Here is a 17,018-nt window from a genome sequence, read left to right on the forward strand (position 1 = left end):
AGTAGGTAAACTGTCCCCAACCCCATCCCTACTAATACCCCTGGCACACCACCCACTATTCCACCGTGCAGAACAAAATCTCTGGATAAAAACATGGCAAGCCAAAGGCTTATACAAAAACAGCAAACCCTTATCAACACAAGAAATACAAGACAAACTAGGGGCTACCCAGATGTCCTGGCTATCCCATCACATGCCCTCCTAAACAACGCAGTAGTAAAATATTCAGCAACTAGGCCCTTGAAAACTTTCGAAAACCTCCTCCTAACATCAAAGGGACACAGCAAATGGATGGTACCCACAATATACAAAATACTGCTCCAAAATCTCATATCCCCCTTGTCATAATAAAAAAAAAATTGGGCGGATGCCATAAGACATTAGATTAACACCACCCAATGGACTAAAATGTGGTCTAAACCTCCCTTTAAAGCCATATCAACAAAAAGGAAAGAACTCACTCTGACACTCACTTACAGATGGTACCTAACACCATGGAAACTAGCGCTAATACACCCAGGAACCTCACCAAGATACTCAAGAGGATGCACCTCCACAGGCACATACCTCCATATATGGTGGGAATGTCCCCAAATCCAACCCTTCTGGACAGCAATCATATAAGAAATACGCAAAATAACTAAGCAAGTATTAGAAGTCACCCCAGAACTGACCTCACTAAACATATTCCAAGATAATAAAGACCACTCACATGATAAAGAAATATCATAGCCAGACACTGGAGAGACCTGTCAGGAGTAAGCATGGACCAATGGTATCAAATAGTATGGGAAACAGCCTTATTAGAAAAATGAACCAATAAACTGAAACTGACAAGGGGACAAATAGAAGAAGACGCCTTTACACCGATATGGTTCCCCGTTATCACATACACAGCTCAACAACACAATAACAAGAATCTGCCGACAGCATACAAATCAATCTGGCTAAGCTGATTCAAAAATACACCCCCACCCTCCCCCACCTCACTACAGCTAACCAAAGACAAACAACCACACCCTAAGCCACCCCAACCTCTCTCAACACCAAGCAAATATAACAAGTGAATAGTCGGAGAACCCATACAAGTAACGCTGACCCAAAACCCCAAACATACACTAAGTAGAAGAATAGAAGAATAACCACACGACCTATTCCCCCATCCCCTCTTTTCTTCCTAACAAGCCCCCTCTGTTCTATCCCCTTTGTTTCCCCTTTGTTTATACCAATTCATGAACCAAGAACTTATACATTGACCACTAATAATGAAACATACCGGTATGTTGCAGATATTACTCCACATTTATTATTCTTGTGATATACAAAAGACATGAGAAAACTTGGTATACCTATTTGTATAACTTTATCCTTGTTTATAAACCCCCCCCCAAGTTATTTTTTTAAAAAAATTGCTTTGATGTCAGACAGGGAAAGTTCAAGCAAATATTTTCTAGAATCATAGGATCATATAATTAGAGTTGGAGGGGAGCACAATAAAATTAGTTAATGTTAATTTTGATGTATTAAGATTTATGATTTTATTTAATATAAATAATTGACAACCCATATCGTACATCAATGGAGTGCACAACACTGAGCATGTTATATAGTAAAGACTTTGTAACAAGAAACGCTACCTGCCAAGGCTCTACATTCTGAGGAAAGAGTCTGTTTCTGTCCTTTGTCCTTTTGCAGATGGCTTCAGATGAGCACCTAATACGTAAGGCATGTGCCAGAGCATAGACAGCATTATAGATACTGTAGCTGTGGCCAGTCATGCTCATTTCAAAATATGGTGTAGGGAGGTTCTCCAGCAATTCCTCTCCAGTACATGTACCCAAAATGCCTGCCATTGCAGTGGCGTTTGAAAGTGAACAACCAAACGATTGTTCCCAGAAATGCTTGATAAAACCATCTTCGTCTTGTCCAGAAGGCTTTACATCCTGCAGAAAGTTTGAGAAGTCTTGAATCTCCTTGGAGTGAATCGTAATGGAGATAGCACCTTGGAGCATTTGTATATTAATGTCAATAACTTTACTGAAAATTTGATTTGATATGAAATCTATTTGGGCTGTTGTAATCCATACTTTCCAATCAGGTTCTTTCCCCGCAAATTGCTGAAGAATTAGCCGAATCATAATCTTTGGAATTATAACACCTGTAAGCCATATAATCGATGTACTTTCTCCATATATAACAACTGCATTTGCTTTGCTTGTAATGAAATTTTGCGAGAAAAGCTTTGATTGATCCACTATATGAAATATGTTACCACTGAAATGCAAATAGTAATCTGTTCTTTCTGTGAACGCTGAACATATTCCATTCTTGAAAAGCATTGGTTCAATGGTCTGCAAGAACTGATCTCCAGCTTCATTAGCTGGAGTCATGAGCCCAACCCATTTCCATCTGAAATGCAGAAGTAGCTGGATAATTCCCTTGTACTGAAGATCTTCATTGGGGACCATGCGATAAAAGGAAGCGAATTTGATGTGATCATTTATGGCCGGTTCAAAAGAACCATATGAAATCTGAGAAAGAAAAAAGCCAAACTTTTCCATGTGGAAACAAGAATTCACAACACACTCATTTATCTAATATAAATCCTATGCATTCCATCTTTTCTAATCTTAGAGAAAGGGCTACCCTCCGATTTACATAGAAAAACGCACAAAACAAACAATCTTGCTCATTTATTTATGTAGATATTAATTTCTATTATTGTGGTGTCATCACAGTCGCATACATGTACACATGGATTGTGTCAAAATCAGGAGAGCATTTATCCCTGCTCGTTTCCACATACTGCTTGGATACATCAACATAACTTGATTGTGGAAATGGAGGGAGACAAACCATTGATCATGTTCTTCTGGTCTATAACCTTTAAAGCAATTGTAGAGAGACTTTGATGGTTTATGTACTAAGAACTTTCATGGGAGTTCTCCTGTAGATTTCCTGGACATAATACTTTTTATTCTTTTGTGAACAACAATAAACCATATCCTATATAATGAATCAAAATACTAGCAAAAATTAAGGCAATTAAAATGAAGTTCAGTAATGTAGCAGAGCAACACAAAAATGGTACCACTATTTTTCTCACCCCAAGTGCCAGAAAAATAACAAGAAAAGTGCTTTTCATTAGCCTCTGAAAGAGGACAGTGCTGAATAACATCACACTTCCACAAGGCGGGAATTTCATGATTCCTAGGGAAACACCATTCTTGTCCTGAGTCATTTATGCCTCTGCAAGTGATTATTAGCAGCATGAATTGGGATTGGTACTTTTCAGACAGTTAGGACAATGCTTGCAGGATTGCCCAATCCTCCACTAAATATATTAAACACATCTTTGGGAACACGGCTCTCTCATAAAAGTTGGTTTATGCACATACTAACGTCCTCAAATATATCGATATATGGCAACCATTTTCCTTTTTTGACTTGATGCTTATGAATCAACAGCTTCCTAGTTGAAGGAGTGTAGAGTGAACTACAGAATGACATATCTATATTATGTACCTGTGGAATTTTGTAAAGACCTAAGACATCTGCCATGGATGAGGAGGTGTCAGAGCTAAGTCCCCCAATGACTCCTACTATTTTTTTCTGATTTCCGCATATGTAGTTGGGGACAAAGTGATGTGATTTAAAGAGAAGATCCAGAGTGTTTTGGTAGGTCATCCTTGAATCAGAACAGCTATCATAGATGTGGAATCCAAGCGTGGCATTGGGCAAGATCTTGGGATTCCCATTGATCTCATCAACAGCAAACACCAAGGCGAGGATGTGTTGGTAGAACTTTCTAATCACCCTACAAATAAAGTGTGTTACTATTTTATGGGGAATAAAGCAGTGCACAACATCGAGATGTCAGAGATTAAACTGCCTCTGTTAAATATTCATGTAAATATTGAAATTGCTTTGTGTGTTTAGAGTTAATGTTTGGATGTCTCCTCCATCCAAGTTAGATTTTTTAGTTGTCTGAACACATAGGTTGAGAAGAGATCTTCACTTATGAAGCTTCAGGTTTTTTAACCATGTTGCTCTTTATCACTAGAAACAAGAACTGTGCCACATGGCTATGCTACAGTTATTGAAATCAGTTCGATATCCCTTTGTCAGTACATAGCTGTCCCTAGCAATAGAAATGGTATGATATTAAACAAAGGAATTGGCAGCTGCCATTTTGAATATGAAGAATGCCCAGTGATGAGCTAGCAGTGATGATAGTAAAAGGGCTCTCCTCCCATTATTACTAAGCGTATTTAAAATGTATCCCTGAATGTTTGCAATGTACTTTAGACATGCCTTCCATTTTGAACCATCCTTCACTAATGCAGCTCAAGCTGGGCTTCATAGTTCTCCTCTCTCCCCTTGTCTCCCACAAAAGTGCCTAAGTTGTAGGTGACCCAGAAAATGGAGATTTGAACCCAAAGGTTGCCATGATGTATTACTGTGGGCAGGAGGATCAATGGCTAGAGAGCAAGTGATGGTGATCTGAAACTGCACCAGCTCAAACACAGTTGAAGTTTCATATCTTCATCTTTACCAGCACTGCGTCCACAACCAGCTATCTGGAAGAGCTTGAATATTCTTTTGTCATCTGGCCAAGACAGCATTTCTCTAATAAAGTTAGCAGCCTGCTGCTATGTCTTTGGAAATACTTTAGAGATGGAATCAGTTTCAGACAGAATTGCATGATACAATTGGATCTTGTCAAATGGTATGCAGTGCACTCTCTGTTCCATTTTTGCTGGAACAGTTTTGATTATTGTGGCCAGAGGATGTAGTGAATGTGCTTGAAGAAATGAAGTTGTCAAACTGACCCCTTGACCCTTGCCTGTCTTGGCTTTTTAAATGGAGCTTTATAGGATTGACTGGCAGTGGCAGACTTGGGTACTATGACACCTATTGCAAGGCTGAAAATTTGCACCCACGTAGACCTTGCATTGCCTTCCCTTAGGAAGGAATCACAAGGCTCTGGCAGGGTCCTAGAATCCTTCCATCTAATTCTCAAAGCTGAAAAATTGCTAACTAGGCTTTGTGAAGGAGGCAGGAGGAGTCCAGAACCTAGTCAGATACTCATGGTTCTCTACTCAAGCCCAGTGCCTGGCTTACCCGGCTTTGAGGCAGTGCTCCCATGGCTCTGTATCTGATGTGTGTACACTGCTCGCACAACCCTAATTCTGCCTCTTTGACTGGGGAAGTTCAGTGAGTTTTCTATGCTTCACTGGATAATAGACACATACTGTCCAACTTGAAGCAGATTATGGTGTGTCTCCTCTTTCTCTGAACCAAAAATAAAATATTCTTATAAATTCTTATGACTTTTTTAAAAATAAATTAAAAATATTTTTTCATAGCATTTTTTCCAAAGCAAAAGTACTTTCTAGGTGGATATAAATGTCTAAGGAATAAAAGAAATAATCTTAAGGTCCATTTACTTACACTGGATTGTCAATAAAGTCGTGTGATGGGTGTTGATGGAAGGAAATGCTGGGGAATACGTAATGGATATGAGACACTATCCCACCAATGATAAGGTCCCCTTGTTCATACCACTCATGGGGAATATGCACAGGGTTATTTCTGCTGCAAACAACAGTGTGCACTTGGGGAACCATATTGGGAAGCAGTAGGAGAAGCAGCAGCAACAACATCCTGATCACAAATATCCTTCTACCCTTCTACTCTCTACAATATTGTTACTATCACCAGCCTGACTTGAACAGGATGTATTTGGTGACAGCCGACTTTGGCAATTCTGTTGCCAATTAAAGGGTCAGGAATCCACTTTCACTGTTACCAAAAAAAGGAATTGAATGCTAAATAATCTAGAGTGATTTGAAACTTGACCTATACAATGAAAGAGGGAAACTGACTGAAATAACAGAGCCTGGCCTCCTCTCTCCTCCCTTACCATAGCTGTCAATGGAACACTGGGGTGCTTTTCATCTTTTCAGAATTAGTTTTTGATTCTTTATTTTTCATTATGCCTTCTGGTGCTTTGCCAGGTGATTTGATTATAGTAATTTTAATAATTACAGGGCAGATAACCTTTTGTGCTATGTCTTTGGACTCTATGTTGCATCAGGAATGGGAAGATTTCCGAAGTAAACATATCGGTCACATCACAGAATCAGAGATGTCTAAGGTCATCAAGTCCAGTCTTCTTGCTAATGCAGGACATCCATAACTACAAACAAAAATAAAATTTGTCTCATTTCCTACTGTTATTGGCCCACACACTCTCTGACATCTGTAACATTTATTCCCCGTTGCTGGATCTTGGAAACAATGATGGAAAGGGTCCAAACCATATCAGGATATAGAGACCCTGGATATTACTGTCCTGATACATTTGAAAGAACGCATATCTACTGTTTGAAGCAGAGTGGTATGCTTGGGAACAACTGTGCCATCCGTCTTTTACACTAGTAAGAAGTAGTAATTCCAAAGACTAGGTGGTCTATCACTGTCAGGCAGTGATAGGCAGTATTTTTCCCTCCAGATGGATTACAGCTTTCATCATCCATGATAATAATAGCCAATTGTAAGCTGATGTGAGATGTAGTCCAGCAACATTAGGAGGGCAACAGATTGGGTACCCTTGGTGTAAGGAAGGTTTGGGCTGTTGAAAAAATGCCTTGTGTCTGGTGTCATGCTGCACTGTCAGGGCTTTGTCAAGTATTTGAGCCCTCTGAGCCTGAAGCAGTGTTCATGGGAAGGTGAGTCACTTCCTGACTCCCTTCCCAGCCCAATCTCAATGCAGGTATAAGATTACAGAAGCGTAGAAGTCCCAGTTTATCCTTGAAGTTTTAAGATTTTGTGTGTGTGTGTGTGTGTGTGTGTGTGTGTGTGTGTGTGTGTAAGGCAGGTATAGAAACATTGCCTGTGAAGAGATCTTTCAAGAAAGAATTTTATTTTGAAACAGTGGAATAGTTAGAGCAAAGAACAAACAAATAAAACCCTTCCCACTTAACAGTGACTAGATTTGTTCTTTAAAGGAAACCGACTCTGCCTCACAGTCCTACTTAGATATCCCTTATTTCTCAACTTTTTGGCAAATAGTAGAGTTCTGTTTAGGTTCCCATTAGTTCAAATTATAGCTGACCCTCTTTTGTATTTTTACCCAATGGTAGGAAAAGTTTCAAAGAAATAATAATTATGCAAAAATCAAAAAATGATGAGATGAGCAGAGAAAGGGAGGGTCCTAGCTCAGTAACATCTTAGATGGCACAAGGCTTTTACATTCTCTGGGGAAGACATACCTGAGGAGCAGATAGGTCTCAGACTACACACAATTTTCCCAGGCTAGTGCCTGCCTCCACTTCTTGCCTGATATTCCTTTCCAACAGCCACAGATCATACAACCCAAACTGCCCAAATTCTTCCATAATTTGGACGGAGACTTGGTTGAGTCTTGTGCATGGCTCGGATATATTGAGCAATGCTCTCACTCAACATAAGGCAGCTTACACTGTTCCCTTTCCCCTTTTCTCTATCTGCAGTTTCCAACGCACCCCAACATCTGCTCAGGAGTTTCAGAACCTATTGGGAAAGTGGATGCCAGAAAATTAGAGTAAGGGATTAGAGTAACCCAATTCATTTCCATATCATATGTAACTATGCTGGATCCCATGAACATAAATGATAAGATAAGCTCTTCTGTTATTTTGACCACCACATCTGACACTAGCCAGAAAGATTACAGAGCCTAACTCCCAACATAAATTACAATCTCTTCTGTCATTTATGCTTTGCTCCGTATCAGCTGTTCTCTGTTATTCAGCTCAGGCCTCATCACAATAATGTAGCATTTAGGGAAAAAGAGGCAAGCCAGCAGCCCAGCACTGGAAGCCAAGATGGAGAAAATCTCCACAGCCACCATGTATTTTCCTTTGGTGCTCAGGTACGTTGGAATAAAGGAGAGCCAAACACTGCAGAAAACCAGCATGCTGAAGGTGATGAACTTGGCTTCATTGAAACTGTCAGGCAACTTCCTGGCTAAGAAGGCCACAGTGAAGCTGATAATGGCCAGGAAGCCCATGTAGCCCAAAACACAGTAGAACATCAAGACTGACCCTTCGTTACATAATATTATAATTTCTTCATTCATTGAGTGCATGTCCAAATCTGGGAATGGGGGAGAGGTTGCCAGCCATAAGACACAGATTCCTACTTGAACAATGGAGCCAGAGAGGACAATGGTGTAAGCCAGCTTTTTGCCTACCCATCTCCTGATCCTGGACCCTGGCTTGGTAGCCATGAATGCCAAAACCACCGATACGGTTTTGGCCAAGATGCTGGAGAGGGCCACAGAGAAAATGATGCCAAAACTTGTTTGTCGGGGAAGACAGGTCACCCACCTTGGTTTTCCAATGAACATCAAAGTGCAGAGGAAACACAAGAGGAGGCAGAGTAGAAGAATATAGGTTAGGGTTCTATTGTTGGCTTTGACTATGGCAGTGTCCCTGTGCTTAACGAAGATGCCAAGCACAAGAATTGTGATCAGAGAGAATAAAAGTGCACAGAAAGTTGAAACGATGGCCAATGTTTCATCAAAGCCCAGGAAGTTTGCTGTCTTTGGAATGCATTGATCCTGGCCTTCATTTGGATACTGACCTGCAGGGCATCTGGCACATATTTCAATCTCTGAAAATACAATGTACAATCATTTTAAAGAACCATGATTATGCTAAAGAATGTTGTTATCTGAAGTACGGGAGATTTTATGCAGCCAAACAACTGTACATTATTGCTAGTAAGTAAGGGAACTACAGAGCTGTAAATTTATAGAAAGGTCTCCGTGATATCACTTCTCCAAGAAGTGAGGAAGTATGGTTTGTTTTCTGATCCTCTCTCTCTCTCTTCTGTTTGAACCATGCAACTGACCACATGCATCACGCTGGAGCTCCTTAGCCCAGTTTCAGTGCTTGAAGATATGGATTCTATTTTGTAACAAAGAATACCTTGCCTGTATTTGCTTCTGCTGTAGCACTGATTGATGCCTGAGATTTGTGATTACTGCATGTAAAGCATTTAACTGACTAATGGTTGTTGACTATTCACTCCGAGAGGGGAGTGAATTGCATTGTAAGCACTAAATTTAAACACTATAATCAAATTCTGCTGGGTGCTGTTTTGGCTAAAGAGTGAGTCAAGCTCTGCACATTTTATTGAATTTAGGCAGTTAGTCATGAATGCTTTTGCCCTAGATGCTTACAAAATCAACTCATGTAACAAATGTGGATAAGCTGTATGCTTTTAGTGGTGCTTTTCTGTTTTTCTCAGGACCACAGATATTGCATAGTTAAACAAGAGAAATATTGTTGCTGAAATATTGGCCACAGAAAGGTGTTTTTGACAGGACTTTTATAGTCTCCCCCAAAAGCCTTGTTTCTAGAGAAGGGGCCACCACTTTTATTCCACTGTAAATTAGTCAATGTTGGTGGTAAATTCATCACCCACCTTTCTAAAATATATTCTTTTTAAAAAAGTGAAGATACAATCTTGAAGAATGTGTTCTAGAAGGATTATATTGATGTTATCTATAAACAATAAGGACAACACATCAAGCCATAATTTAAGACTTCCCTCCTCCAGAAATTAAACTCAACAAAATTGTCAAGGAGTGCAGTGCTTACTAAAATAAATTGTATTGTTTTGTATATATTTACATGCTACCTCCCACATTTCTCATTTGAGAACATCTCATGTGGGCATGGATCTGCCCAGAATATACTAACATGAATTGTATAGTATATGCTAACACGGCATCTCTCACCCTTGTCATTTGAGAACGTCTCATGTGGACATGGATCACAATCATAACAGCAAAACTTCTCCCCCTCCTTCTTTTTCTTCCCATAACCAGGACGGCAATTGGCATTACATATTGAAAGTGGTGGTTCCTATCCGAAGATATGGGATAAGGTTAATATTAAGAAAATGTTTAAATTCATATAACATAAGGTGATCTATCAGTAAATAGGAGGGCCAATATTGTGGAATATATAATCCATATGTACACAGGTGACTCATGAAGTGGAGTCTGGTGGGATGCTCTGTCACAAGAGACTAGGGCCCTGCGGGACTTGACATCTTTCCACAGGGCCTAAAAAACAGAGTTGTTCCACCAGGCCTTCTGTAAGCCTCATAGAACTCTAGCCCAATGGTTGCCATTAATTCGACTCTGAATTGATTTTAGAATGAATTGGTTTTAGAATGTATTTCAATTAATGGATTATGATTTTATGTAAACTGTGTTATTTTCACTGTTGTTAGCCACCCTGAGCCCAGCTTCGGCTGGGGAGAGCGGGATATAAATAATTTATTATTATTATTATTATTATTATTATTATTTAAAAAGTCCACTTACTATATTCATCTGATAGCAGTGGTTGTGGCCTGGCATGGCTGCAGAAAATCTGGGGTGGTGGATATCCCTCAGCAAGTGGTCAGCTGACGGCAGCAGTATGACTGATGGCCATGTGGGAAGTTGTGAAAAGACCACAAAATTTGAATTTGTTCTGCCCAATAGCAAGCAAGTTTAGCAGGTGTGACTATGGGATTACTGCCATTTGATTCATGAATTTCACTAGGTGCTATTTTGATGTGACTCTAGATGGTGGGATTTGCATTAAAAAAACAAAACACCTTTCTACATACAGTGGTGCCTCGCAAGACGAAATTAATTCGTTCCGCGAGTTTTGTCGTCTTGCGATTTTTTTCGTCTTGCGAAGCACGGTGTCGGAAAAGTTTTGGAAAAGCTTCAAAAATCACCAAAGTCTTCAAAAACCTCAAAAAAGGCTACCACACCGCGTGCTATGAGTTGCTCCTTGAAGTCAAGTCGCAACTGTATTAACGGTGTTAAGAAAAAGGAAACAAACTTGCAAGACGTTTCCGTCTTGTGAAGCAAGCCCATAGGGAAAATCGTCTTGCGAAGCAGCTAAAAAAACAAAAAAAAAAAACCCTTTCGTCTTGCGAGTTTTCCGTCTTGCGAGGCATTCGTCTTGCGAGGTACCACTGTAGAATACAATAAAAAAGCAATCTACATAAAGGAAAAGGGGGGGGGGAGAGAAAGAAAAGAGAAAGAGAAAGAGAAATAGAAAGAGGAAGAGGAAGAGAAAGAGGAGGGGGATATAAAGCCCTCTCCCAAATGTAGATCTTAACCCTTGTCTCTCATAAAAGGGGGTGGACCTTTCCAGCTGTAACCTAGGAGCTTCCTTTTTTTCTCCCAGGCTCCCACCTTGGCAGATCTTCCATCCCGTGCCTCTCATACAATGTATTTCACCTGCATCTATCTCCTTCCTGGGTGTACCAGAGTAGAGAACATCCAAAACAACAAAAACAAACAAACAAACAAAACACAACCCACAAGCAAATGCAAAGTATAGTGGTAGCTCAGGTTACATACGCTTCAGGTTACAGACTCTGCTAAGCCAGAAATAGTACCTCGTGTTAAGAACTTTGCTTCAGGATGAGAACAGAAATCGTGCTCCGGCAGCGCGGCAGCAGCGGGAGGCCCAATTAGCTAAAGTGGTGCTTCAGGTTAAGAACAGTTTCAGGTTAAGAACGGACCTCCGGAATGAATTAAGCTCTTAACCCAAGGTACCACTGTAGATTAACCAAAAAAGGAAAAGAGAAAAGGCTGAACGGGGGAAAAAGATTTTTTTAAAAATAGAAAAGAGAGACATAGAAATTAAATAAATATTACTTCCAATTCTCTGTCTGTCAATTATATATTAAAAAGTTAATCAAAATATTCAAAGTGTTCACTCCAGGATGGTATATAGCTGTATTCCAGGGTAATATCCAGCTGTTCCTTGTTCTACTAGGTGATGTTTCCCCAGTCCTCAATCCCATGAGCCTCAAGTTCATTCATTATCTATGTTGAATTTTCAACGTAGATAAAATTTTCATCTTATTTTTGAAAACTTTCTTTTCTCCTCCAGTGTATAGCAAACTTAATTATGCATTAAGTGAAGACCTGCTTTCTTCCCTCCCTTACACCCCATCTTTATGGAAAACTATGAATGTTGCCATCTGAGAGCCTGTGCAGTTATTTTCTCACCTGAGTGAAGCCACTATGCCATTTGATTCTGTCTGCATTAATGGTGAGCTCTTTGCCAGGAGGGGCCTGAGGATCCAGCCTCCCCACTTTGACCCTGACATATGATCCATTTCGGAAAGTGACCAAGTTTGTAATATCAAAGCCAGCTGCTAACTCTCCATATTCATTTAATGTGATTTCATCACCAGCACTGTTGTTGAACGAGATTCTCTGCAGGAATGATTGGACCTATGTGAAAAGAGAACCACAAGGTCTACAAAGTCAGGGAATGGGCAGGTGTGGGGGACTCTCTGGTCTTGAATGCAGTAACTGTGCCTCTAAAGGACCAGGTGTGCAGTCTGGGGGTCATTTTGGACTGACAGCTATCCATGGAGGCACAGGTTATCTCATGCTTGGACTATTGCATGTGGTGCTGCCTTTGAAGATGACTCGGAAACTACAATTAATCCAGAATGCGGCAGCTAGACTGGTGACTGGGAGTGGCTGCTGGGACCATATAACACCGGTCCTAAAGGATCTTTATTGGCTCCCAGTGCATTTCCGAGCACAATTCAAAGTGTTGGTGCTGACCTTTAAAGCCCTAAATGGCCACGGCCCATTATACCTGAAGGAGCATCTCCACCCCCATTGTTCCTCCTTCAAGGGTCTTCTGCTGGTTCCCTCACTGCGAGAAGTGAAGTTACAGGGAACTAGGCAGAGGGACTTCTTGGTAGTGGTGCCCTTCCTGTGGAACACCCTGCCTTCAGATATCAAGAAAATAAACAGCTAACTGACTTTTAGAAGACATCTGAAGGCAGCCCTGTATTGGAAAATTATTAATGTTTTATGTTCTAGTATGTTTTGATATATGCTGTGAGCCACCCAGAGTGGTTAGGGAAACCCAGCCAGATGTTGTGTTTTGTTGTTGTTGTTAATTGGAGGGTGTGTGTGGCTTTCATTTCCTTCATTTCTGGAATCTCTGAATTTTGCTAGATCTCTGTATCATGTGTGCTGGAATTACCAAGGAAACCAGAAATTTTCATGGACTCTCCACCAGATTTTGAGAAACTTCAGAAAGCTACAAGGGTCATTTCAGGCAGTTTGATTTGCACTCCACTTGGCTAATCTGTGCTGTTAACCGTAGGTAAGAGGAATGCCTATGTAATCTAAAGTCTTTTTATTATTATAAGAACTTTTCTAATTCCAATCTCTGATATAACAAAATTATTTTTAGTTATCAAGGTTTCTTTCTTTACTTATAGTGCATTGCCAATTTATATAATATATCAAGGCAGTGCACAACACAGAATATTTTGTAAACTGTACACTTTGTAACAGGAAACCCTACCTGCCAAGGTTTCAAATTCTGATGAGAGAGTCTTTCTCTACTCTCTGTTCCTTTGTGGTTGGCTCCAGCCGGAAACATGATCTGTAAGGCATGTGCCAAAGCATAGACAGCATTGTAGATGCTGTAGCTGTGGCCGGTCATGCTCATTTCAAAAAATGATGCAGGAAGGCTCTCCAGCATCTCCTCTCCAGTACATGTGACATAAAAGTATTTTGACGCAGTGGAGTTTGAAAGTGAACAACCAAATGCTTGTTCCCATAAATCTTTGATAAAACCATCACCATCTTCCCAATAAGGATTTACATGCTGAATAAAGTCTTGGAAGCTGTGAGTCTCCTTGGAGTGGATAGCAAAGGATAGAGCACCATGGAACATTTGTATGTTAATACCAGTATTTTTTTGAACTGTATGTAATGTGAAATCAATTTGAGCTGTTGTAATCCACACTTTTCCTTCAGGTAACTTAATATGTGGATGATATATTAACAGAGTTACCATCATTGTCTTTGCAGCATTTAACAGCCATGCAATAGATTGACTTCCTCCATATATAACAACAGCATTGGCTTTGCTCATTATGAAAGCTCGTGTGAAGAGCTTTGATCCACGTACCACATCATCTACCGTATCGAACATGTTACCAGTGACATGCAGATGGTACCAAATCTTTTCTGTGAATGCTGAACAGATCCGATTCTTGTAAAGCATTGGTTCAATGATCTGCAAGAAATGTTCTCCAGCTTCATTATCTGGAGTGAGGAGCCCGACCCATTTCCATCCAAAATACAAAAGTAACTGGATAATTCCTTGATACTGAAGTCCTTCATTGGGGACCATGCGGTAAAAGGAAGGGAATTTGATTTGTTCATTCATGACTGATTCAAATGAACCATATGAAATCTGAAAAAAGAAAAACCAAACTGTCCAAGTGGAAACAAGAACTCCCAACACATTTATCTGAATATAAGTGTTGTAAGTGTTGTAAACATTCCAGTTACTTTCAGATAAGTATCTGTTTATTGGGAAGATTGTCACAATGTGCTTTAGCTTTTATTCCCCACAATTTGAGGCAAGCTATTAACAGTCATTCCTTGCTAGATATTTCACCTGCCACTCTCTCTATATAGTGGTTTTTATGTTGATCTTTTCTGTGAACTGCCCTGAGACCTCTGGGTATATGGCAGTATATACATTCTAATAGTAGTAGTAGTAGTAGTAGTAGTAGTAGTAATAAATCCTATATACTCAAATGTACTCATTTTAGGGACATAGAAAAATGCAGACAATTTGTGCTCAATAATTTCTGAAGCTATTCATTCTTAATATTATTGAGTCATCACATTTGTCTCCAAGTATTTGGAGTAGTTTGCTCATTGTAATGTACTGCTTTGGGCACTGCTAAGCGTATGATTCAACAAAACTTTCATGTGGAGCTGGAGCAATAGAAACCACTGATCCTCTTCTTCTGTTCTGTAACCCTTTTAGTGATTGTAGAGAGAAGTTGATGCTCCATCTACTATGAACTCTTCAGAGAGTTTATAAGTAAACCATTTTTATTTTAACAAATGCGAGGTCTTTTTCTATGTAGGGGGGAAAGGGGAATATTCTGAAACTCACAATGACATATTTTAAAGGTCTACATGCTTATATTTCTGTGCTTTACTGTGCAGCACGTTTTGTGGTTTTAAATCTCTGCTGGGATTCTCTCATCAAAGAGTACTTGCCCCAAACCTGGATTTTGCTTCCAAGGAAGTCTCGTTTCTATATTTCATCTTTCCATTGTCACCAATGCTTGGAAATTTTCAAGCAATTAGCATTATATGCATTAAACACACATTCTTTGGAACATTGCCCTTCTCACCCACGTTATACCTCTCTAATATATTTATATACTGCAGTCTCTTTTACTCTTCCTTTTTTACCTGTCCATATTCATGAATCAGCAGGTTTCTAGTGGAAGGAGAGGGGGAGAGTTTATTATTGTGTGAAATTCCATTATTATTATTTTAATTCCCATATTCTACCTGTGGAATCTTGTAAAGACCTAAGATGTCTGCCATGCACAAAGAAGTCTCAGAGCCAAATCCCCCAATGACTCCTACTACACTTTTCTGGATGCTACATATGTAGTTGGGGAGAAAGTAACGCGATTTAAAGAGCAGATCCAGAGTGGTTCGGTAGGTCATCTTTGAATCATAATAGCTATCATAGATGTGGAACCCCAGAGTGACATTGGGCAACATCCTGGGATTCTCGTTGATCTCATCAATGGCAAACACCAAGGCCAGGATGTGTTGGTACAACTTTGTCATCACCCTGCAAACGAAGTGAGTTACTGTTTTATGGGAGAATTAAACAGAGCATAAAATCTAGAATTGAAAGGAGAGGGTACAGCCCACCAGTTTAGTCATGTATTATTATTATTATTATTATTATTATTATTATTATTATTATTATTATTATTATTAATCACCCTTCATCTGAGGTTCATATGGCGGTTTACAATAAAAAACATGAAATATATAGCACAGTATGAGCTAAATACAGTGCTCCAGTTTAAAACGGCATAGATTGTTCAATTAGCCAAGGCCTTGGAGAAGAGAATGTTTTTGCCTGGTGCTTAAAGATATGTAATGAAGGTGGCAGCTGAGCCTTCCTGGGGAGAGAATTCCATAAGTGGGGAGCAAAAAGCCCCATTGTTGTGTTGCCACCCTCCAGACCTCTCGTGGAGGAGGCACATGAAGAAGGGCCTCGGGTGAGCTTTTTCCAGCTCTACACCATCCCTTCTTAGGTGAATTGACCAGAACTGTACATAGTGTACCAAGTGTAGGTCACGCCATAGATTAGTTTAACTGCATTATGATATTGGCAGTTCCTTAAGTGATGTTTGCTAGAATGGAATTCTAGCACAGCTGCACCCTGTGTCCACATTTTCACTGTGTTATCTGCTATGACCCAAGGTCTCATTCCTGGTCATTCACCACTAGTTCAGATGCCATAGGTATATAAGTAAAATTAATAATTTCTTTAGCCTGGAATAAATCTCACTTCACACTTGCTTAAATTGAATTGCCTTTGCCATTTTACTGCTCATGCAACCAGTATGCAGAGATTATTTTGGAGTGCTTTGCAATCTGTCTTATTTTTTAATAACTAAACATTTTAGAATCATCAGCAAACATGACTGGATAACTGCATGGCTGTATGTTGGAGAGCAGTTCTTATCTTACTCACTTTCTCTTTCTCCTACTCTCCTTTCTCTTTATCTTTCCAGAATTGGTGAAGGTGAATGTTTTCTGATGACTAATTAATAGTTTAGGCATAGCCTACAGTATGTGCATGGATATTTCTTATATTTCTTATAGAAAATGTCCATTTGTTTTTGTGTTTTTTAAATGTAAAACTTTTTCCCAAAGCAATCAAAGTACTTTTCTGTCAGATATCCAGATATCAATGTATAAATAACAAATAAAATAATGTTAAGGACATTTTACTTACACTGGGAGATCAATAAAGACATGAGAAGGGTGTATATTGAAGGAAAGCTTGGGGTACATGTAAAAGATATGAGATGCTATCCCACCAATGATAAGGTCCCCTTGTTCATAC

At 39.6% G+C, this 17,018-nt stretch overlaps 1 protein-coding gene across 1 annotated transcript; it reads right to left on the reverse strand.

Moving 5' to 3' along the window:
* Positions 1–7,759: 7,759 nt before the first annotated feature.
* LOC114583428 (vomeronasal type-2 receptor 26-like) lies at positions 7,760–14,246 on the reverse strand. The gene is made up of 4 exons (XM_077918038.1): positions 13,410–14,246; positions 12,083–12,310; positions 9,794–9,920; positions 7,760–8,661 (listed from the first exon to the last, which is right to left on the reverse strand). The coding sequence occupies exons 1-4, from the start codon at positions 14,244–14,246 to the stop codon at positions 7,760–7,762; spliced, it is 2,094 nt and encodes a 697-aa protein (XP_077774164.1).
* Between the last annotated feature and the right edge of the window lie 2,772 nt (positions 14,247–17,018).

Source organism: Podarcis muralis, chromosome 13 (genome assembly GCF_964188315.1).
Source record: "Podarcis muralis chromosome 13, rPodMur119.hap1.1, whole genome shotgun sequence".
Classification (NCBI taxonomy): Eukaryota; Metazoa; Chordata; class Lepidosauria; order Squamata; family Lacertidae; genus Podarcis; species Podarcis muralis.

Excerpts from the sequence above, each read along its gene's own strand:
- LOC114583428 (XM_077918038.1), bottom strand. The coding sequence starts at position 14,246 with ATGGTCCCCAATGAAGGACTTCAGTATCAAGGAATTATCCAGTTACTT. Across the intron at positions 9,921-12,082 it reads GGCATAGTGGCTTCACTCAG|GAACCACCACTTTCAATATG; the intron begins GTGAGAAAATAA and ends ATCTTCGGATAG. Across the intron at positions 8,662-9,793 it reads GACGTTCTCAAATGACAAGG|AGATTGAAATATGTGCCAGA; the intron begins GTGAGAGATGCC and ends TTGTATTTTCAG.